A 20,076-nucleotide genomic window follows, 5' to 3' on the forward strand; every position below is an offset into this window, starting at 1 on the left:
AAAGGAGTCTAAAAAAGAGTGGATGTGTGCATATATATAAACACAATATTGTAAATTAACTATAGTCCAATAAAAATTTAAAAAAAGAAAAGAAATCATTCCCTCTGGAATTCCCCCTGGAAATATCGACTAACAAAACAGAAAACTGTAGCATTTCAGTGTCTTGGGGTGGATCAGAATAAAGCCTAGATGATAAATTTTTGAAGCAAAATAATAATAATAATAAACTTCATTGTTGTAAAAAAAAAAAGTGGTTGCTGAATGCAAGAATGAATGAATGAATGAACCCTTTAGCTTAGCACATAAGACCCTTAGTTATTTTGTCCCTGCCTTCCACTCAGCCTCCAGACTCGTCTCCTGGTGACTGAGACCACAGTGCAGGGAAGGGCAGATGCAGGGATGCCAGTCAGGAACCTCCTGTGGTGTTCCAGATGGCAAATAACAAAGCTGAGGCTGGGGTGACGGCGGAGATGGAACAGGGAGGCCAGGCTGGAAAACTATTTAGGGAGGAAAACGGACAGTATGTGGTGAAGACTGGATTGGGGGATGAGGGAGAGGAATCACTCAGAATGAGCTCTGGATTTCTGTATTACATAATTGGATGGACGGCAATCCCATACTCTGAATTAATGGGAAGAAGGGCCAGGTGGAGGAAAGGCCATGAGTTAGACATCTTGAGGTGCTTCTCAAGTACCCACAGTTGATGAGATTAGGTAAGGCAGTTGGACATACGGGTCTGGGAGTCAGAGGAAAACGCCAGGAGTCTGGTTATACTAAACTCGATATAGCAGCCTCTGCCTCTCACCTCTGACCCTGCACACGCCCCCTCCACCCCACCCCCTGCCCCGCCCCATGCCTGGAGTACATTCACTTCCCTCTCCACCCAGCCATCGGTCACCGCCTGCCTGGGAAGCCCTTCCCCAGCCTGGGGGGGAATAACCTCAGTGCCCATGCATGTCTTGAGCCCTGATTTGCCCACTGGGTTTTATTGGTTAAGAAGTGCCTTGTACCTCTTTTTTTAAAAAATTGAAGTATAGTTGATAAACAATATTACCTCAGGTATAGAACACAGTGATTCAATATTTTTACAAATTATACTCCATTTAAAGTTATTATAAAATATTGGCTATACTCCCTGCGCTGTACGATATATCCTCGTTGCTTATCTATTTTATACACAGTAGCTTGTACCTCAATCCCCTACCCCATCTTGCCCCTCCCCCTTCCCTCTGCCTACTGGTAACAACTAGTTAGTTCTCTATCTCTATGAGTCTATTTCTGTTTTGTTGTCTTCATTTGTTTGTTTTCTTTTTTTAGATTCCACATATAAGTGAAATCATTACAGTATGACTTTCTCTGACTTATTTCACTTAGTATAATACCCTCTAGGTCCCTCCGTGTTGCTGCGAATGGCAAAATTTCATTCTTTTTTATGAGTAAGGAAGGGCCTTTTATCTCTTGTATGAAACCAAAGTTCCTCAGGGATAAGAGGGAGGCTGTGAGCTGAGCAGGAGGACTGTGCTAGCTCTTACATTCTCTGATTTAATTCTCTCTCCTTTTGGCCTTCTTTTCGTTAAAGAGAATGACCTTTTTACAGCTTACTCTATTCAAAGGGAAATTCAGGCATTTGGCTACACAAAACACACACTGGCCCTTCAGCCAGTGGTTCCTCCACCCACAGCAGCCAGCATGGGTCCAGTACCTGGTAGACACTCAATGAATACCTGGAGAAAGAAAGAATAAATGAGGCCCTAATTGCCTGGTTTGTTAGTTTAAATACAGGGGAAGGGAATAAAGAACAGAATTATCTTGAACTTCAGTATGGATTCTACAGCAAGGAAATACCCTAGTGGCCTCAGGTTTCTAGGAGATCTGTAAAAAGATCCCAGGTGTTTTTGAGGGAGGCAAGGTAAAAGTAGGGACATAGGACCCCCAAAAGTATCCTCGCTTGCTTCGCTGGGACTCTGGAGCTGGAATTCTGATCTTCTACCTGCTGGCTGTGTGACCTTGTTCAAGTCATTTAACCTCCTTGGGCCTCAGTTTCCTTGTCTGCAAAGTGGGATAATAACTGCACCTACATTACAGATTTGTTACAAAGTTTAAATGTGTTAATACTTGTAAAGGGCTTATAAAAGCGCGTGGCACACTGTGGGTGATAAATAAACATCTGTTAATGAACAGGAGGGCTATCCAGAATGATGGCTCATGGGGAATGGCTTGAGTGAATGTCTAAAACTTAGCAAAGAGGAAGTCTCATCCCTGGTTCCCTCCATCCCTGGACTGATGACAAAAGATCTTGGGCAGTGTCTAGGGATCTGTTTTTTTCTCTTGCCTTGGTAGGAGAATTTATTAGTTTGCCCAGAAAAAGGAATGTAGCTCTTATGTGTCACCACCCCCCTGTAGCACCTCACGTTTGGGAGCAGGAATAACGTCTGGCATCTGGGGCAAGAGGAGAGACATTCACAGCTACTAGGCATCTATCATGAACAGCACCAAGCACTTTCCATGCATTTAACCCCACAGAAGTTATTTATTAATAACCCTTTAAATGCACTTACATTTAAACCCACAATAATTAATACTCTAAAGGTGCACCTGCCTCAGTCAGCTCAGGCTGCCGTAACAGAATTCCGTAAACTGAGTGGCTTAAACAACAGGAAATTATTTAACAGCTCTGGAGGCGAAAAGTCCAAGATCAGGGAGCCAGTATGGTTGGGTTCTGGTGAGGGCTCTTCCTGGCTTGCAGATGGCTGCTTTCTCTCTGTGTCCTCATCTAAACCTAATTTTTTCCCATCACACTGGGGGTTAGCACTTCAACACATGAATTTGAGAGACACAGTTTAGTCCATAGCAGCCTCCTAATATCCCATTTTCTCCTCCCAGATGAGAACATTGAGGCTTAGAGAAGTTAAATACCTTGCCTGATTTCATAGAGCAGACATGTGAACTCAGGTCTGCCTGACTCCACCATCCTGCTCTTTCCACAGCATCTTGCTGAATACCTATTAGAGCCAGTTGGGGCAATAATTTGCCTCCAAAGAGCATGAGACACCCACACAGCCCTCTGTAGCTGACTCATGAATATAAGAGAATCTGGAATTTGGAGATTCCACTAAGGCAGCAAATCACTGCATCTGGGCGCTTGCTGAGAAGGCTGGTCCTTACTAGAAATATTTTTGATTTTAAAAGACCCTCTGCAATGAGACTGGCCTCTGGAGGGGAGTCCTGAGGTACAAGCAACTCCTCTGTGAGGGGAGTAGGGCTGGGGAGAGGTGGAGGACAAGGTCCCAAGGGATGCCTTTCCCACGTGCCTGGGGGGAGGGTGCAGTGTAGCAAAGGTGTCAGGCTGGGAGGAGTGAGGACTAAGTGAGCACTGGGGACTAACAGGGCAACAGCTGCCTTGCCCTCAGGCAAGTGAGCAGGTCAGAGTCAAGCCGGCCCTGGCCTGCTTTCCAAAGCCACTACCAGGCTGGCTAAGGGAGGCAGGTGCTCTGAAGACCAGCTCCCTCTCCCAGGATCTGATCGCCCTTCTGCACTGATGCAGAGACTCCAGGTAGGAACCAGCAGAGACCAGTTTAGGGGGGCCTCGTAGGGCTCAGGACATTCATCCCTGCAGCTGAGCTGCCAAGGGGAGGGTGGAGGCTTATGATCCTCTGTCGGGGTGACTTCACCCCACTAAAGCTTTTCGTGGCAGGTCAAATCGTTCAGGAGATAAAACAGACAAGGGATCCCACTGCCTGCCCAAACCACTGCCCAGCATGGCAGGATAGAGAGAAGGGTTTCTTCACTTGGGCTTAACCTCAGATGGCACTGAGCTCTAACATGCAGAGACTGAAGCATTCTCAAGTGAGACCTTCCACCACCCACATCAGGACCAGCCAGGGAGCTTTAAAAAACGCAGGCTCCTGGGCTCCACACCTCACTTGATCAGTCACAACCTCTGAGTGTAGGGTGAAGAATCTGTGTCTTTCATAAGCTCCCTGCATGATTCTATGCACAAACAAGTTTGCGAAGTACCAGATTTGAGTTTCACTGATCGCTTTAGAGCAAAAGAAAGTAGGCTATTCCCGAGTGACAGTAACCTCAAGAGGGTGCACTAGAGAGACCTCACATGGGAATCCCCCAGTGACCAAGACAGAGCACCTACCCTCCCAGAGGACTTGGTGATGGAGGAACGGAGGGGACAGGCCCTAGCCTCCTAAGGACTCTAGCCAGGGCCCCCTGGTTAACCCTTTTTTTTTTTTTTTTTTCCTGTTTTTTTTCTGGTTAACCCTTTCAGCTCTGGCCAAATCTGCTTCTCAGCCTTTCTTCTGCTTCCAAAGCATCAGTTTCCTAGAAGTCAAACACAAATTATCCATTGTACCTTTAGTTCATAAGTAGAAATGTAATTTCTAAGCTCAGAAAATACATATAAGACCAGGAATTTTCTCACTTCACATGTGAATATTAATAATTGCAGGAAAATGAATCATGCAGAGCTTTATTGCTTAACTTGACTATCCACAGTGATGTGTCCAGGTGTCTAAGGGCAGGTCCTCAGGCTCTCCCCAGGTAGCTACAGTCAGGTGAAGCGATTTGGCCTGCCAGCAGATGAGAACTCACTGGGTGGGTTTCAGCCACCTGCCAGCGCCTCACTAGCCAGAGAGGCTAAAGGTGATTCTCTGAGCAGTGGGTTTTAACATTTAAGGGGCAGAAGAATCACCTGGGGGCAGGGGAGTAGTTGAAATGCATATTTCAAGACCCTAAAACCGTCCTGCAGGTAAAGCCTTTTTCTGGGTAAGACCAGAAACTGGAAAGGGTATTTTAATGAGCCCCATAGCTGACTCTGAGGCAGCTGGATCCCTGACTTCTGGGTGGAGAAGAACTGATCCTCCAGATGCAGAAGGATCATCAGAAGACAGGGAGATAGTATGGTCCAAGTGCTGAAAGTTTTGAGGTTGTTAGAGAAACTGAATTTCTGGAACAGCTCGATGTAGGTTTGCACAGACGGTTTAATGTGCAGTCAGCAGCTTGGAAGAGAGTCCCACACTAAATGTGTAGGTTTTTGAGTTATCATGTGGAAGTGATAAGTCACAAGGAAAGACCTCAGTCAGAATTTAATAATCCTTCCTTAAGACCAGCAACATGTAGGGACTTCCCTGGTGGTCCAGTGGCTAAGACTCGGAGCTCCCAATGCAGGGGGCCCGGGCTTGATCCCTAGTCAGGGAACTAAGATCCCACGTGCAGCAACAAAGATCCTGCGTGCCTCAACTAAGACCCCGCAGAGCCAAATAAATAAATAAACATTTTTAAAAAAAACAAAAAAAAAGGATCAGCAACGTGCAGAGTAACCCTGTCACTTACTAACTTTGTGACCTCTAAAAGTCACTTTATCTCACTAAGCCTGTTTCCTCCTCTGTGAAATGGCTAAAATAACAACAACCTACTCTCACACAGCTGCTGTGAGGTAACAGATGTGAACATGCTTCTTAAACCGCGCGGTTCTGATGGTGATCACTTTGTAATGTACAGAAATATCAAATCACTATGTTGTGTACCTGGAACTAACATAATGTTTTTGGCCAATTATACCCCAGTTAAAAAATAAATAAAATAGGGCTTCCCTGGTGGCGCAGTGGTTGGGAGTCTGCCTGCCAACGCTGGGGACACGGGTTCGAGCCCTGGCCCGGGAGGGTCCCACATGCCGCGGAGCAGCTAAGCCCGTGCTCCACAACTGCTGAGCCTGAGCTCTGGGGCCCGCGGGCCACAACTGCTGGGCCCACGTGCCACGGCTGCTGGGGCCTGCGTGCCTGGGGCCCGTGCTCCGCAGCGGGAGAGGCCACGACGATGAGAGGCCCACACACCGCGGCGAGGGGTAGCCCCCGCTCGCCGCAACTGGAGAGGGCCCGCGCACAGCAACGAGGACCCAACACGGCCAAAAATAAATAAATAAATAAGTTTATTTAAAAATTAAATAAATAAAATAAAAATAAATTACACAGCTCCACAACAAGGGAAGGCACGGTCACTTTCACTCCCACACACCAAAAGCTGGGCTCTGTGGCTCTGTCCTCTCAGCTTTCGTGTTCTGTGTACCCCTTGCTGCTGGCACTTTTCATAAGCTTCTTGTCTATACACCTGATATTCCTCCACCATGCACCCTGAGTTCCTTGAAAGCAGATACCAACCTATACTTTTTTAAACGTTGTGCTGGCCTGAGCGCTTGTGTTCCCCTCCAAATTCATATGCTGAAGCCCTACCCCGCAATGTGACTATATTTGGAGATAGGGCCTGTGAGGCGATAAAAGTTAAATGAGGTTGTAAAGGTGGGGCCCTCATCTGACAGGGCTGGTGCCCTTGTAAGAAAAGGAGGAGACACCAGAGCTCTCTCTCCACCATGTGAGGACACAGCAAGAAGGTGGCCATATACAAGCCAGAAAGAGGATTCTCACCAGACACCAACCCTGCTGGCACCTTGACCTTGGAATTCCAGCCTACAGACTGTGAGAAACAGATTTCTATTGTTTAAGCTACCCAGTCTGTGGTATTTTGTTATGGCATCCTGAGCAAACTAAGACAAACCTCTTTTAACATACAGCATAGGACTGATTATGCAGTGAAGACTCAATAAATGAGTAGCAAAGGGGCAAAGTTCAAAGATTACCCCAAAACATCATTTTCTTCAGGCATGAATGCTTCTTCCACAACAACACAATCTTTCAGAGTCTAGTAAGTAGTGGCAAAGTAGATCACTCTAGATGGCAGTCAATTTCCTTGCACACTGGTAGGCAGAGGTGCCCATGGGAAATGACAAGGCCTAAAAAGTGGAAGAGGGGGTGCTATGGACTGAACTGTGCCCCTCCCAAATTTGTATGTTGAAGCCCTCACCTCTAATGTGCCTGTATTTGGAGGTAGGGCTGTTAGGAGGTAATTAGGGTTAGATGAGATCCTAAGGGTGGAGTCCTTATCCAATAGGATTGGTGGCATTAGAAGAAGAGGAAGAGAGAGAGAAGGCAGCCGTCTATAAGCCAGGAAGAGAGGCCTCACCAGAACCAACCACGCCGGCACCCTGATCTCAGACTTTCAGCCTCCAGAAGTGTGAGAAAGTGTCTGTTGTTTGAGCCACCCAGCCTACGCTATTTTGTTGTGGCACCCTAAACAGACTGAGACAGGTTTGGGTGCCTAGCAGTGAGGTGCTACTGTAACAAATACCTAAAAGTATGGAGGCGGCTTTGGAACTGGGTAATGGGTAGAGGCTGGAGGAGTTTTGAGATGTATACAAGAAATACGGATGTTAAAGCTTGTGAAATAAAATTCATATTTTACGGCAAGACAAGAAAAATTTAAACATAGAACTTCTTCTCTGCTCTTTGGCCTCCTCTCTCCCCACACTGTGCTTTGTGTATCTGCCGTATGCATCGACCAAACCTCTCCCATCGGTAGGAATACCTGTTCAACCATAAAGAGCAACACTCTCCTAGCATCAAGACAACTCTCTCCTTAAAAGATAACATTCCTTCTTGATCTTGTAAGGGGTCACATGACTCACCAGGATGATGCTTAGATCTGGATTATGTAAACTGTCAATAACACGTCATTTGATGTACAGCCCTCTGTCTCAAAAAAACTTATGTAACTGTGCCTTGATTTCTAACCAGTGGAACAGTTCTCAGAGCTTTCTGAGGTGCTCTTCCTGGGCTATAATCCTCAAATTTGGCTCGAATAAAATTTTCTAATTCTTTCTTTGATCCACTGATTTTTTTTAATATAAATTTATTTATTTATTTATTTATCATTTTTGGCTGCGTTGAGTCTTCGTTGCTGCACGCGGGCTTTCTCTAGTTGCGGCGAGCGGGGGCTACTCTTTGTTACAGTGAGTGGGCTTCTCATTGCGGTGGCTTCTCTTGCTGCGGAGCAAGGGCTCTAGGCGCACAGGCTTCAGTAATTGTGACACACGGGCTCAGTAGTTGTGGCACACAGGCTCACTAGTTGTGGCTCACGGGCTCTAGAGCGCAGGCTCAGTAGTTGTGGCGCATGGGCTTAGCTGCTCCGCGGCATGTGGGATCTTCCCAGACCAGGGCTCGAACCCGTGTCCCCTGCATTGGCAGGAGGATTCTTAACCACTGCACCACCAGAGAAGCGCACTACTGATTAATTTTTTGTCAACAGGGTGATTCTGGCAAAGGCTCAAAGACAAGAGAGAGCTGGAGAGAAAGCTTCCATCTTCTTAGAGAACACAGAAATAATTATGAATACAATGCTGTTAGAAAGATGGACATTAAAGGCCACTCTGACAAAGTCTCAGATGGAAAGGAGGAACAGTTCCTTGGAAACTGCAGGAAAGGTGATCCTTGTTATAAAGAGGCAAAGAATTTGGCTGAATTGTTTGTGTTCTAGTGTTCTGTGGAAGGTCTAGTTTGCAAGCAATGATACTGGGTATTTAGCTGAGAATTCCAAGCAAAGTGTTTAAGGAGAGGCTTGGCTCTTCCTGACTGCTTACAGTAACGTATAAGAAGAGAGGGGTGAACTGAAGAAGGAGTTGTTAAGCAAAAGGAACTAGAACTTGAAGATTTGGAAAATTCTCAGCCTGTCCATATTGCAAGAAAGAAGAAAGTATGTGCTGGAGAGAACACCAAGGGTGTGGTTGGCCTATCACTCAGTAAAGAGTTTACAGGATTATGTGAGCAGAAACACTGCCAATTTGAACTGAAGGAGCTGAGACAGGACCAAACGAAGGAAGGCTGTCAGACTCCTTGGATTTGACAGGACAGAGTGTACAGCTATTTGGCTGTGAATATGCACTATTCTTCTAGTAGAGAAGAGAATGACCCCAGTGGTGATTCAGAGATCACCAGGGCCACTGCCTCAGTTTCAACAGGCCACACTGGCCTTCACCCCAAAACCTTGAGGGCAAGACCGCCCTGCAGAGCCCTGGTGGCCTAACTGACAGAGCTGTGGAGGAAGGGCCACTGCCCCAGCGGGTCTGCAAGGCAAAGCATCTAACCAAAGAGGATTATTCTCAAGCCTTAAGATGTGATGGGGGCTTCCCTGGTGGTGCAGTGGTTAAGAATCCGCCTGCTAATGCAGGGGACACGGGTTCGAGTCCTGGTCCAGGAAGATCCCACATGCTGCGGAGCAGCTAAGCCCATGCGCCACAACTACTGAGCCTGCGCTCTAGAGCCCGCGAGCCACAACTACTGAGCTCGCATGCCACAACTACTGAAGTCCACGCCCCTAGAGCCCGGCTTCACAAGAGAAGCCACCGCAATGAGAAGCCCACGCACCGCAACAAAGAGTAGCCCCCGCACTGCAACAAAGAGTAGCCCCTGCTCGCCGCAACTAGAGAAAGCCCGCACGCAGCAACGAAGACCCAATGCAGCCAAAAATAAATAAATAAAATAAATAAATTTGTTTTTAAAAAAAAAAGATCTGATGGAATTCGCCTTACTAGGTTTGGGACTTGCTTGGGACCCATCACACTTTCTTTTTTTTCCTATTTCTCTCTTCTGGAATGGGAATGTCTATCCTGTGCCTGTCCCACCATTGTATCTTGCATATAACTTGTCTGGTTTCACAGGTTCAAGCAGGAAAGGAATTGTTCCTCAGGATGTATCATATCTATCTGATTTAGATGATATTTAAATGAGATTTTGGACCTTACACTTTAGAGTTGATGTTGGAATGAGTTAAAATTTGGGGGGCTGTTGGGATGGAATGAATGTATTTTGCATGTGAGAAGGACATGAATTTGGGGGACCAGGGGTAGAATACTATTGATTGAATTGTGTCCCTTCCCCCCAAATTCATACGTTGAAGCCCTGACCCCCTAATGTGATTATTTTTGGAGACAGGGATTTTAGGAGGTGAAGTTAAATGAGGTCATAAGGGTGGTGTCCATATCTGATAGGGTGGTCTTATAAGAAGAGAAAGATCATTCTCTTTACCAAGTGCACACGCACACCTTGAAGAAAAGCCACAGGAAGACTTAGTGAGAATGCAGCCACCTGCAAGCCAGGAAGAGGGCTCTCCCCAGAACAGAGTCAGCGGGCACTTTGATCTTGGATTTCCAGCCTCCAGAGCTGTGAGAAATAAACTTGTGTTGCTTAAGCCACCCAGTCTGCAGCATTTTGTTATGGCAGCTCCAACTGACTAATGTGGGGTGGGCGGGGGAATGGGACCTGAATGACTAGGGGCTATAATTACTGATAATGTAAAAAGCTGAAAAAATAAAAAGATAAATACACTTTAATCGTGTGGACTATCCCAGGAAAAACTTAAGATTTTAAACTCTGTGGTTAGTTTGGCCAATTTTTTACAGTTTGGCCAATTTTTTACAATTTGATTGGTATGCTTTCAAAAAAAATTGTGATATAATTCACATACCATAAAATTCACCCTTTTAGGGTGTACAGTTCAGTGAGTTTTAGTAATAATTTAGTAATAATTTGTACTAATTTGTACAAATTAGTAATAATTTGTATTTTTAAATTTGTAAAAATTTAGTAATATTTGTACTATTTTCTTCCTTTTTTTCTTTTTTTCAAAAAAATCTGGATGACTTTTGAGGCAGTTCTGAACAGAAGAGGAATGAATTTTCCTTCACAGCTGAGAAGGCCTGTTAAAGTGAGCCGACTGTACTGCTAAAGCCCCCATGACACCCGAGCCCTGGTCCATCTCCCGGCAACGCCCTTGCCGCCAGGCGGCCTCGCTCCTTACCCAGCATGGCGAGGAGCAGGCCCACGATGCGCGGGTGGGCAGCGATGGCTGGGCCCACGCTCGGGTGGATGGCCAGGTTGGCGAGCACGCGGGTCAGCTTGATGAGCACGTCCTCCGCCTGGGCCGGCCTCGGCGCCTTGGGCCTCTCTTCTCCTTCCCCCAGGGGCTTCTGGGAATGCAGATCCAGTTTGTAGAACGTACGGAATAAAGACAGCAGAGTTGGGATGCTCCCTTTCTCTTTGGAAAACTGCTCACGAGCCTGGTTATTTTTCGCTGTCAGGTTGCCAAGAATAAAAACAATACGAACGACTAAATCCTGCAATAAATTAAAGACAGAGAGTCACAAGACCAAAGGGGTTGGGACAAGTTGTTGGGAAGAGGACAGTATTTAATTAATTCACAATTTAATTAATAGTAAAATGGAACACATCTGGCTTCTTCTGACTTGTACAGTATTTGATTCCCAAGATTGGTGCAAAGTGACAGAGGAAACTAAAAGCATTTGGCAACAATGGAAGAATACAACTGACTGATGCTGTTAGCAAGGTCTATTAACTTCAGATCCTTCATCTGAAATTCTGGCTGGCCTTTTTTTTTTTTTTTTTTCCTGGAGAACAATTAGTTGAGCGGGATGACATTACTAACAATGTGTCATATAAATCTAAGTCTTGACCCAAACAGGTTTCTTGAGCAGCCAAATCTTTTCGTAAAAGTTCACCTCCTGCTGAAGCACTGTGTTTCTAAACCGGGTGTTTGCCCCATAGTGGCTAATCAGCTTGTGTTACAGCAGGGTTTCTCAGCCTGGGCACTGCTGACTTTGGGGGCTGGATAATTCTTTGCTATGGGGGGCTGTTTATGTTTAGTGGCATTCCTTTCCTACTAGATACCAGAAGCACTTCCCCAGATACCACAACCAAAAATGTTTCAACGTCCCCTGGGGGCAAAATGGCCCCCAGGTGAGAACCACTGTTACAAAGTGTTCACCACTTTAAAGCAGTATTTGTCTTTCTTGACCAGGGTAGTGGTTACACGGGTGACACTTTTATAACTGTTTGCTAAATGGTACAAATGTGTTTTGCGCACTTTTCTGTATATAAGCCATATTTCACAATAAATAAACGTTTCTAAAAAATCCCAAGCTGAGAACACTGTACAACTGAAGAAGAAACAGAAACAATTATGTTCTTAATTTGACAACAGCGGGCAGACATACCAGTTGGGTTGTTAAAGGAACACTTACTGAGGGGCTACAACTGGCCAGAGTGCTAATGCTCACTGCACAGGCGCTGTGCTATTTACAGACAAGAAACTGGCTTGGAGAAGCTGCCTTGGCCACAGCCAGTGAGGGGTGGAGTCAGGATTTGAACCCAGGATTTTTACCCAGACCTGGAGTCCTTCCTACACCCATGCCTCTCACGGGGCCTGTTATTTACGAACCTCCTCCTTCGCCTACCCTGCTTTCAGAGCAGTAAAGGAATTATCTCCTTTTAAATGTAAATATGTCACCAGGAGGGATTCTGATAAACCCTAATTTATCAGATCTGTGGTCAGCAATAGCCTTAAGGAACTGGGACAAAGGGCAAAGGGCTGGGCTGGTTTTTCTCCAGGTGGGACCTGGGGGATGGGAGCAGCACTGAGCACTGTGTGTGGCCTAGAGAGAGTGGGTGATCCAGGACAAAGGACAAGACACTGGGGTTTGCCTGGGTCTGCTCTGCCAATACCAACTTGTTCCTGCTTGTTCCTGAAAAAGTTTTCCCTGGCCCTGGTGAAGAAGCAGCCAGGCTGCTGCTGGTGAAGCTGGGAATCATTTGCCAACATTAAGAAAGGATGGAGTCTAACACGATGCGCTGGCCCAGGAGAGCATTCACACCGGGAAAACCCTCAGCTGGGCAGTGTGCAACCAATCACAGCAGGTGGTCCAGTCAGGGGACCCACTCCTGCCCTCACCCCAACTGGAATGCTAGTCCTTGGGTATATTTTGAATGCTGGGGTCTGGGGGAAATACACACACACAAACAAGGATAAGGCAAGGTGCTCTGAAGAGTCAGAATCGACTTGAGAAGACAAGGCTAATGCATGAGGGGACACAGCAAAGACTGAAAGGCTAACAAGGAAGAAGCTAGACACCTTAGGGGATTACGACTCCCAGCAAGAGAGCCAGGCAGCCTGCCTCACACTTCACTTAGCTTCTTTGTGACTCGATTAACTCATCTGTAAAATGGGGGGAATACTGTGTTGCAAAATTAAGACAAAACAGATAAAGCACAGGGACTTCCCTGGTGGCTCAGTGGTTAAGAATCCACCTGCCAATGCAGGGGACACGGGTTTGAGCCGTGGTCTGGGAAGATCCCACATGCCACAGAGCAACTAAGCCCGTGCGCCACAACTACTGAGCCTGCACACCTAGAGCCCATGCTCCGCAACAAGAGAAGCCACCGCAATGAGAAGCCAGCACACCGCAACGAAGAGTAGCAAGCCCCGCGCACAGCAACGAAGACCCAACGCAGCCAAAAATAAATAAAAATAAAAATAAATTCATTTTTAAAAAAACAGATAAAGCACAGATTGTGGTGAGTGATGATTCAGGCACTGTTTTGGGGGGTTTTTTTTTGGCTGCACCACGTGGCTTGTGGGATCTCAGTTCTCCAACCAGGGATTGAACCCGGGCCACGAGAGCGCCGAATCCCAACCACTGGACCACGAGGGAACTCCCCTCAGGCACTGTTAAGAACCCTTTACTATCAATAAAAGGTTAGTAGCGTTAACCGTGGGAAGTTCAACCTTGAAAAATGAATGAAAGCGGAGATGTGGCAGGGAACACAGGTGGGTTGGCACGGGCAAAAGGAGCATGTCTTGAGAAAGAGGACCTAGAGCAGTCCCTTTCCGTGGCCTGGGGTCATCTTGTTTGTGTCTGATCACCACACAGTTCCCTAAAGAAGCCGAAGCCTGTAGGCCTTAAATCTAAACCAAGCACACAAAGTTTCGTTACAATACTCCAGTCTCCCTTCGCGTGGAATCAATGGTTACTTCATGTAATTCCCGATGGTGCAGGCCCCTCCCTGGGCTCTGGAAGGAGAGCACTCCTCCACCCTGGCAACACCCAGCAACAAAGCAGACCATTTTCCAACCAGGACAGAGGCTATTTCTGAGAATTAGGCTCCCTGAAGGAAAATTCCACTGTATTTTCTAAATTGAGGAATATGAGCTTTTCACACACACTGATACAAGATTTCTGATTAAAGACACTCTACACTAGTCCTACCTCTGAAAATTGTAATAATTACTATTACTACTCATAGTAGTAGCAGCAACTAATACATTGTGTTTATGATGCACCAGGCACTGTTCCAAGCACCTAGGTACACAAATTAACTACTTCACTAAAAGTGACAATTTGCAGTTCTTTAATTTGAACAAAACGTTCCCAATCTCCACAATCTGGATAGCCACCTCCCTCATGCCCTAGACAGCAGTTATGGCTAATATTTTTGGACTTCCTGGTATTCCCTGGATTGTGCTCCTATTTCCACAAAAGCACTTTAAGCAAGTCAGGAAAGACACGATCAGTGCTCTTAAACGACTTCATAAAGAATACGATAAATAATTGCATTCTATTGGTTAAATCATTACCAGGACTAATCAAGTTACCTCCTAAAATGTCACTGCCGTCTTCTGAAGGATGCTAGACTATTTTTTTCTCCTTTCTCCCTCTTCCTAGCTCTGCTGCTTTACCTCCACATCTGATGTTTGTTTTTCTGGTTGGTCTAACTCAGAAGGCTTCTCTGACCCTGTACCACCTCCACCTGTCCCTGCTGATTTGCTGACCAGATCCCTGGCTGCAGGTAAAAAAAAGCAGGTTTCCTTAGAGGTCCTCATTCTTCATAATTCAAATGACCTCTACCCACTGTCACATGTGGTCAAATCTGGGAAGACTGAGTGCTGCTTTTCTTGTTTGAAAAATTCCCTCAGGGCCCTTCCACTTCTAAAATTCTTTGATTCAAATATCTCTGTGGGTCCTAACATGGCACAGATTATTAAGCCTGATGTGGGAAGAAGAAACTCTAGGCTTCAGGGCAGGAAGAGTTAACCCTGCCGCAGTACCTCTCTCCCTTCCTTCAGATGGAAAAAGGAGGGGGTGGTTCCTGGCAGCAGTGGTGCCAACTGAAGGATGGCATGCAGAATCAACAAATGGGCTGGCAGATTGCAGCACCAAACTTCCAGCAACTGCTATGCTTGCTGTTTCTGTCCTCTTTCTCAGGGTTGGCTAAGGCATCTTTTTTTTTTTCTCCCCCCATCCCCTCTCTCAAATATATTCTCTGTGAATCGAGGGAATAGGCCAGAAGAGCAGCAGTCTCACAGGAGGCTGGCAGAGGTGGTGTTTCCTTACTCCCATGCCAGCGCTTGTCTGGACTCATCTGGAATCTGGAACAAGGAGGCTGACCAAGAGGGCTTAGCAGGGCCCCTTAGCTCCCTGCGGGTGGCCTCTGCGCCACGCAGAGCACTGCCCCTGGATGGTGTTACGGAGAGGTTGTTTATTGTTCCACAGCCCAATCTATCTCAAGTCTACCAAACATCACTTAATTAAAATCCTGTAAAGATTTGAAAAATTAGGCAAAGGCCAAAATCATCAGTCTGTACAGAAACAATTTGCAGAAAACGATTTCATCGAGGGGCCATTCTCCTTTGAGGTACAGAGGCTCTTCTTTATTCTTAGACAACATCTGAGAACCACCTATAAATCAACACTGCACTTTTATAGCCTTCTTATTAAACTGAACACAAAGTTGCATATTCAGACCACAACTATGTAGTTTTGAAACAGCAAAATGAAGATGAATCAGGAGACAGAATCTTATTTTTCTTTTTTAAGAAGGCAGTCTAGTATAACCAGTTCATATCGACTCTAATTTTGCTTGAAATGGAATCAGCCCAGTAACAGCTCCGGCCAACCAGGGCTCAGACAGGTACACCTACTGGACAAAGCCTGACTCAACTGTGCATCCCAGGTACAGCCTATGGGATGTTCTCTTTGGTTTAGCATAAGCTATGCCCTCATGAGCAAGCATGTTACTCAATCTGAATGGGCTCCCCAGGCCTGTAAATAAAATTAACTGGAACAAAACAAGGAGCAGGACACTGCTTAAAAGAGTGGTCTCTGTCAAGTTCCAGCAGCAGCCGCCATGTTGACTGTTACCTTCCATGTGAGAAAGACTGGCCTGAAGTCAATGGAGGAGATTCCCCCCTACTCAGAGATGTAGAAACTGAGGCTTCAAGAGGCTCCCTGGCCCCAAAGTCCCACACTGGTGAAGAGAAGAGGCAGGACTTGGACACTCACTTCTGTACTCACAGATGGATTCCAAAACCACCTCAGCGCACCTGCTCATCTTCCCCAGGCTCAGCCCCAGAGGCATCTGCCATTCCTCCCTATCTCACTCCCCTCAGCAACCAGTCACCCAGTTCCCTCCAACCCGTCATTTCAAAATCACCCCTGGCTCCCTCGTCTGTAGACTCTTGTCAGAGACCCTTGACGGGCTCCTCCCTCTGTGACCAAGGTCAACTCCACTTCTTGAAGCGCAGCTCTTACGTCATCCCCTTGCTCAAAAACATCCACTGCCTATTAAATGCCAAAGCCAGCATCTAATGCACCATCTGGCCCCATGTGACCACTTATACATTGCCTCACGTTATTCCCCACCCACGGCCCACCAATGGGATCGCACTCCTCCCCCACTCCCACACCCTTCCTACCGTAGTACCTTAAAATAACCCTTAAAATAGCCCATGTGCATCATGTTGACCATGGGGAAGGAACCATATCGAGCTGTCACAGAAAGAATCAACCATGTTCAGCAGACTCCATTACTTACTTGGGAGAGGGCTACTTCTTCTAAGTCAAGGAAAACATTTGAGAAAGGTTTTCAAGAATGGGTTGAAATTGAAAGAGCTGTAAACGTACTTAAAATCGGAACCCTCTCTTAACCAGAAAATTAAACTAATCAAGATGCCCTGTTTAAATCTGGGTTAAAAAGTTCTCGCGATCTGGATCTGAGAGCTCCATCAGGATTTGCAATTTGCAACATTTATCCAACTTCTCACCCTCAAACAAAACCCCAACATTAATTGAGCTTATAGGTGGCTTGAAGAACAGATAAATTTTACCAATTGGGAAGACAGACTGCAGTGCTGCAGAAATGCTAATTAACCTTAGGCTACTGAAAGTGGGTCAATGGTTTGCTGAAGTGCTGAGCCACACAAAGCGGAAGAATCTGAGATGTTGGAGACTCAAAACCAGAATCTAAGTAGAAAATCATTTAAAAACCAGAAGAGGTTATCCTTGATGCTTCCATCCATCTACGCATTCTGTCAACAATCGTTTACTGAGCGCCCACTGTATGCTTCTGAATGCGGCTATCACTCAAAAGCACCAGGGCGATGCTAGAATTTCACTGGGCTCAGTTCTTTTTTAAGTCAGCAGACATAAATCAGACATTTGGGTTCCGTGCTGAGTGGGGGGAAGAGCCAGTTCCACAAGGGCAAAGCAGCAGGAGCTGGAAAGAATGAACAAGCTAAGGGCTTATTGTGCTGCCCGCCCGGTCAGGGGTACAGACCAAGGCCAAGGCCGAAAAAAGGAGCCAGCTCAGCCAAACGCTCGCGGCACCCACTGGGAATGTGCCTGCAGAAGGGCTGGGAAGAGAGCCACAGGGCGCGCTCCTGCCAGGCAGGAGGCGGAGGGCAAGCGGGGAGCCAAGTCACCATATAAAGGCGCCAGGGGAAGGGGTGGAGGCGCCTCCCTCACCAATCCTCTCCGGCCCCAAAGAGGATGGAGGGGAGGGAGAGAGAGGTCGTGCTATCTCTGGCCTGCTCCTTGGCTGTGGCTGCATTGGAGGTGAACAGCTCCAAAAAGGGCAGATGTTTTTGCTTTCAGCCTATACTCTCCAGACATTCCAGGTCTCGTTTTCGACATCACGCTGCCTGAGCGCTCCAAATCAGACAGTGTTCATCATGGCTGGAGACAGCTGCTTGCCCAGAAAGAGGTCTAAACGGAATGAGAGAGGCATGACTTTAAAAGCAGCACAAGCAAGGACATGTCGGGGGATTCCCAGACAGTGTTCTCTGAGGTGCTGATGATTGCCCTGCATTTGGAGGTTCTATTTAAAAAAAGAAACACAAGAAGTTGACCATATCTAAAAGTGGAGAGGGTTAGACAGACAGTTGTTCAATGGACACAAGTGATGGGAATGTAGGTAAAGGTTTTTCCTTTTGGACTGTGACCTTTGCAAAATAGTGCCAGTCTTATAAGTCTTATTTGAGGCATTTTACCAGATCTCCTGCCCAGTAGATATTTATAGAAGAAATGGGGGAAAATCCTTCCACGTTTTTCCAAAAAAGCAAACCCAAACGTATTTTGCTGAGCTGCTAAATGCGGCAACGCTGACGTCAGAGGCACCTCCTGAGGCAGGTCTGCTTCGCAAGGCTGCTATGGCCGGCCCCTGCCCATGCCTTCGACACTAGGCCCATCTGTTTGCACATTTGGTTGTACCAAACGCAGTTTATACCATAAAGCATACAATATGTGCTTATTTCTAAATGAGATTTGCCATTTAATTGAATTTCAGTCAGCATTCTAAATAGATGCTTTACTTAATGTTAGAGTCTAGCTTACAAACTGCACCCAGCTGACTGAAGTGTTGCATTTTTCAGTCTGAGGTTCTGTGTGTGTGTGTGGGAACTGGGAGTTACTAGTTGGACCGTGGATCTTGGACAAATCAACCTCATAGACAGACGTGAGCCAAAGATGTTTCCCTTGTTCTCCTTGGGGAAGTCCTTCGATAGAGCTGGGAGGAGTGGATTCCTTTTCTCTGAGACTGTTGATGAACTAGAAACCCTTGGCTTATACCACAGCCATCATATTCTGACATGCCCCTGTCACTGAAGGGCTGTGCGTGGAGAGGGGTGTTATAAACCAAACCATGTGTTATTTAAAATGAACAAATCGTCCTCGACTTTATCTGTTGCAAATTTACACGATTAAGATATGGCTATCTACTGAAATGTCGCAAAGCAGACATAAATCTTGGTGGTTGTTTCACTGACAAATGAATCAACAGCAGCTCGTGCTTGTCTAGCTAACGGAGGATTACGAGCCCTCCCTTCTACAGCCAATTCAAGGGTCCCGAGGGCCCGTGCTCACCTTTCCACGTAGCCCAATCTGACCAGTGCCTGAAGCCCCATCGGTGCGATGGCCTAGTTATCAAATTGGGTTTGGTCTCAGGATGACTTGTTTGGACACAAATCTGGCAGAGAAAATTCCTGGAAGGGTCTAATGACCCATCTCATTTTCTCTGGCTAAGAAAGTGCTCCTCAGCTATTGTTGCAAAAGGCACAAGGCATGTGGTTATCACCACTCACTGGCGAAACCTACACTAACACCTGGCATGTCTTGCTAATTTGGTTCCTACTTTGTGAGGGAGATTCAGTTTCAGCCATATGCCTGTAGAGAAAGACTGACCCTGTGTGGCTGCTTTTTTTTAATCACTTTAAAATCTCTTGAGGTTTTGTAGAAAACCCTCTGCTGTCGATATGGGGGAAAAAATTGTTTTCAGGAGTCATCTTAATAATTTATACCACAGGTTCTCAAACCTGCTCTTCATTTGAATCACCTGTGGAGCCTCTTAAAAATAGGTTCTTGAGGCCTGTCCCAGATCTGAATCAAGATCTCCCAGGTGGGGCCTGAGAACCTGTATTTTATTTTTTTTATTAGAGTATAGTTGCTTTACAATATTGTGTTAGTTTCTGCTGTACAGCAAAGTGAATCAGCCACACGTATACATATATCCCCTCTTCCTTGGATTTCCTTCCCATTTAGGTCACCAGAGGGCACTGAGTAGAGTTCCCTGTGAGGACCTGTATTTTTAAAGCTCCCCAAGTTTAGGAGACCCTGATTCAAATCAAGAAAGAATTAGAAATCTCACCACCTTAATACCTACTAACTGTTTTTATAATATCGTGTTTAAAAATAATATGAATCCATGTTCCTTGTAAATAATTCCCACAACAGAGATGTGTAGAAAATAAAAGTGAAAATGCTCCTCCTACCCTTCATTATCAACTGACTGAATAGAGACAGATTAAGGACTTTCCAAAAAGACCCATTCTCATATGCTGAAGTCAGACTTTATCCTTGAAAAGAGATGAATATGAATAATGTAAAAAAAAAAAAAACCAGGAAAACAATTTTTACTTTTGACATTTTCTCAAACAATTTCATTTCTTTTTTTTTTTTTTTCCTTTAATGGGAAACAACATCGGATGGGGGAGGAAATATTCTACTTCTCCCATCAGCCATCAGCTCTGGTACTACCCAGTTCCAAGCAGGATTTC

The 20,076-nt window shown here is 45.9% G+C and overlaps 1 protein-coding gene across 1 annotated transcript in view; it reads right to left on the reverse strand.

Annotated features, from left to right (window-relative positions):
- Window positions 1–20,076, reverse strand: part of ARMC2 (armadillo repeat containing 2) — a 104,047-nt gene that overhangs the window by 10,253 nt on the left and 73,718 nt on the right. Inside the window, exon 13 of the mRNA XM_061207723.1 lies at window positions 10,696–11,011. Within this exon, the coding sequence (XP_061063706.1) occupies window positions 10,696–11,011 (316 nt within the window). The remainder of the gene's footprint in view (window positions 1–10,695; window positions 11,012–20,076) is intronic.

The sequence above is a fragment of the Eubalaena glacialis genome, chromosome 12, assembly GCF_028564815.1.
Source record: "Eubalaena glacialis isolate mEubGla1 chromosome 12, mEubGla1.1.hap2.+ XY, whole genome shotgun sequence".
NCBI classification, from domain to species: domain Eukaryota; kingdom Metazoa; phylum Chordata; class Mammalia; order Artiodactyla; family Balaenidae; genus Eubalaena; species Eubalaena glacialis.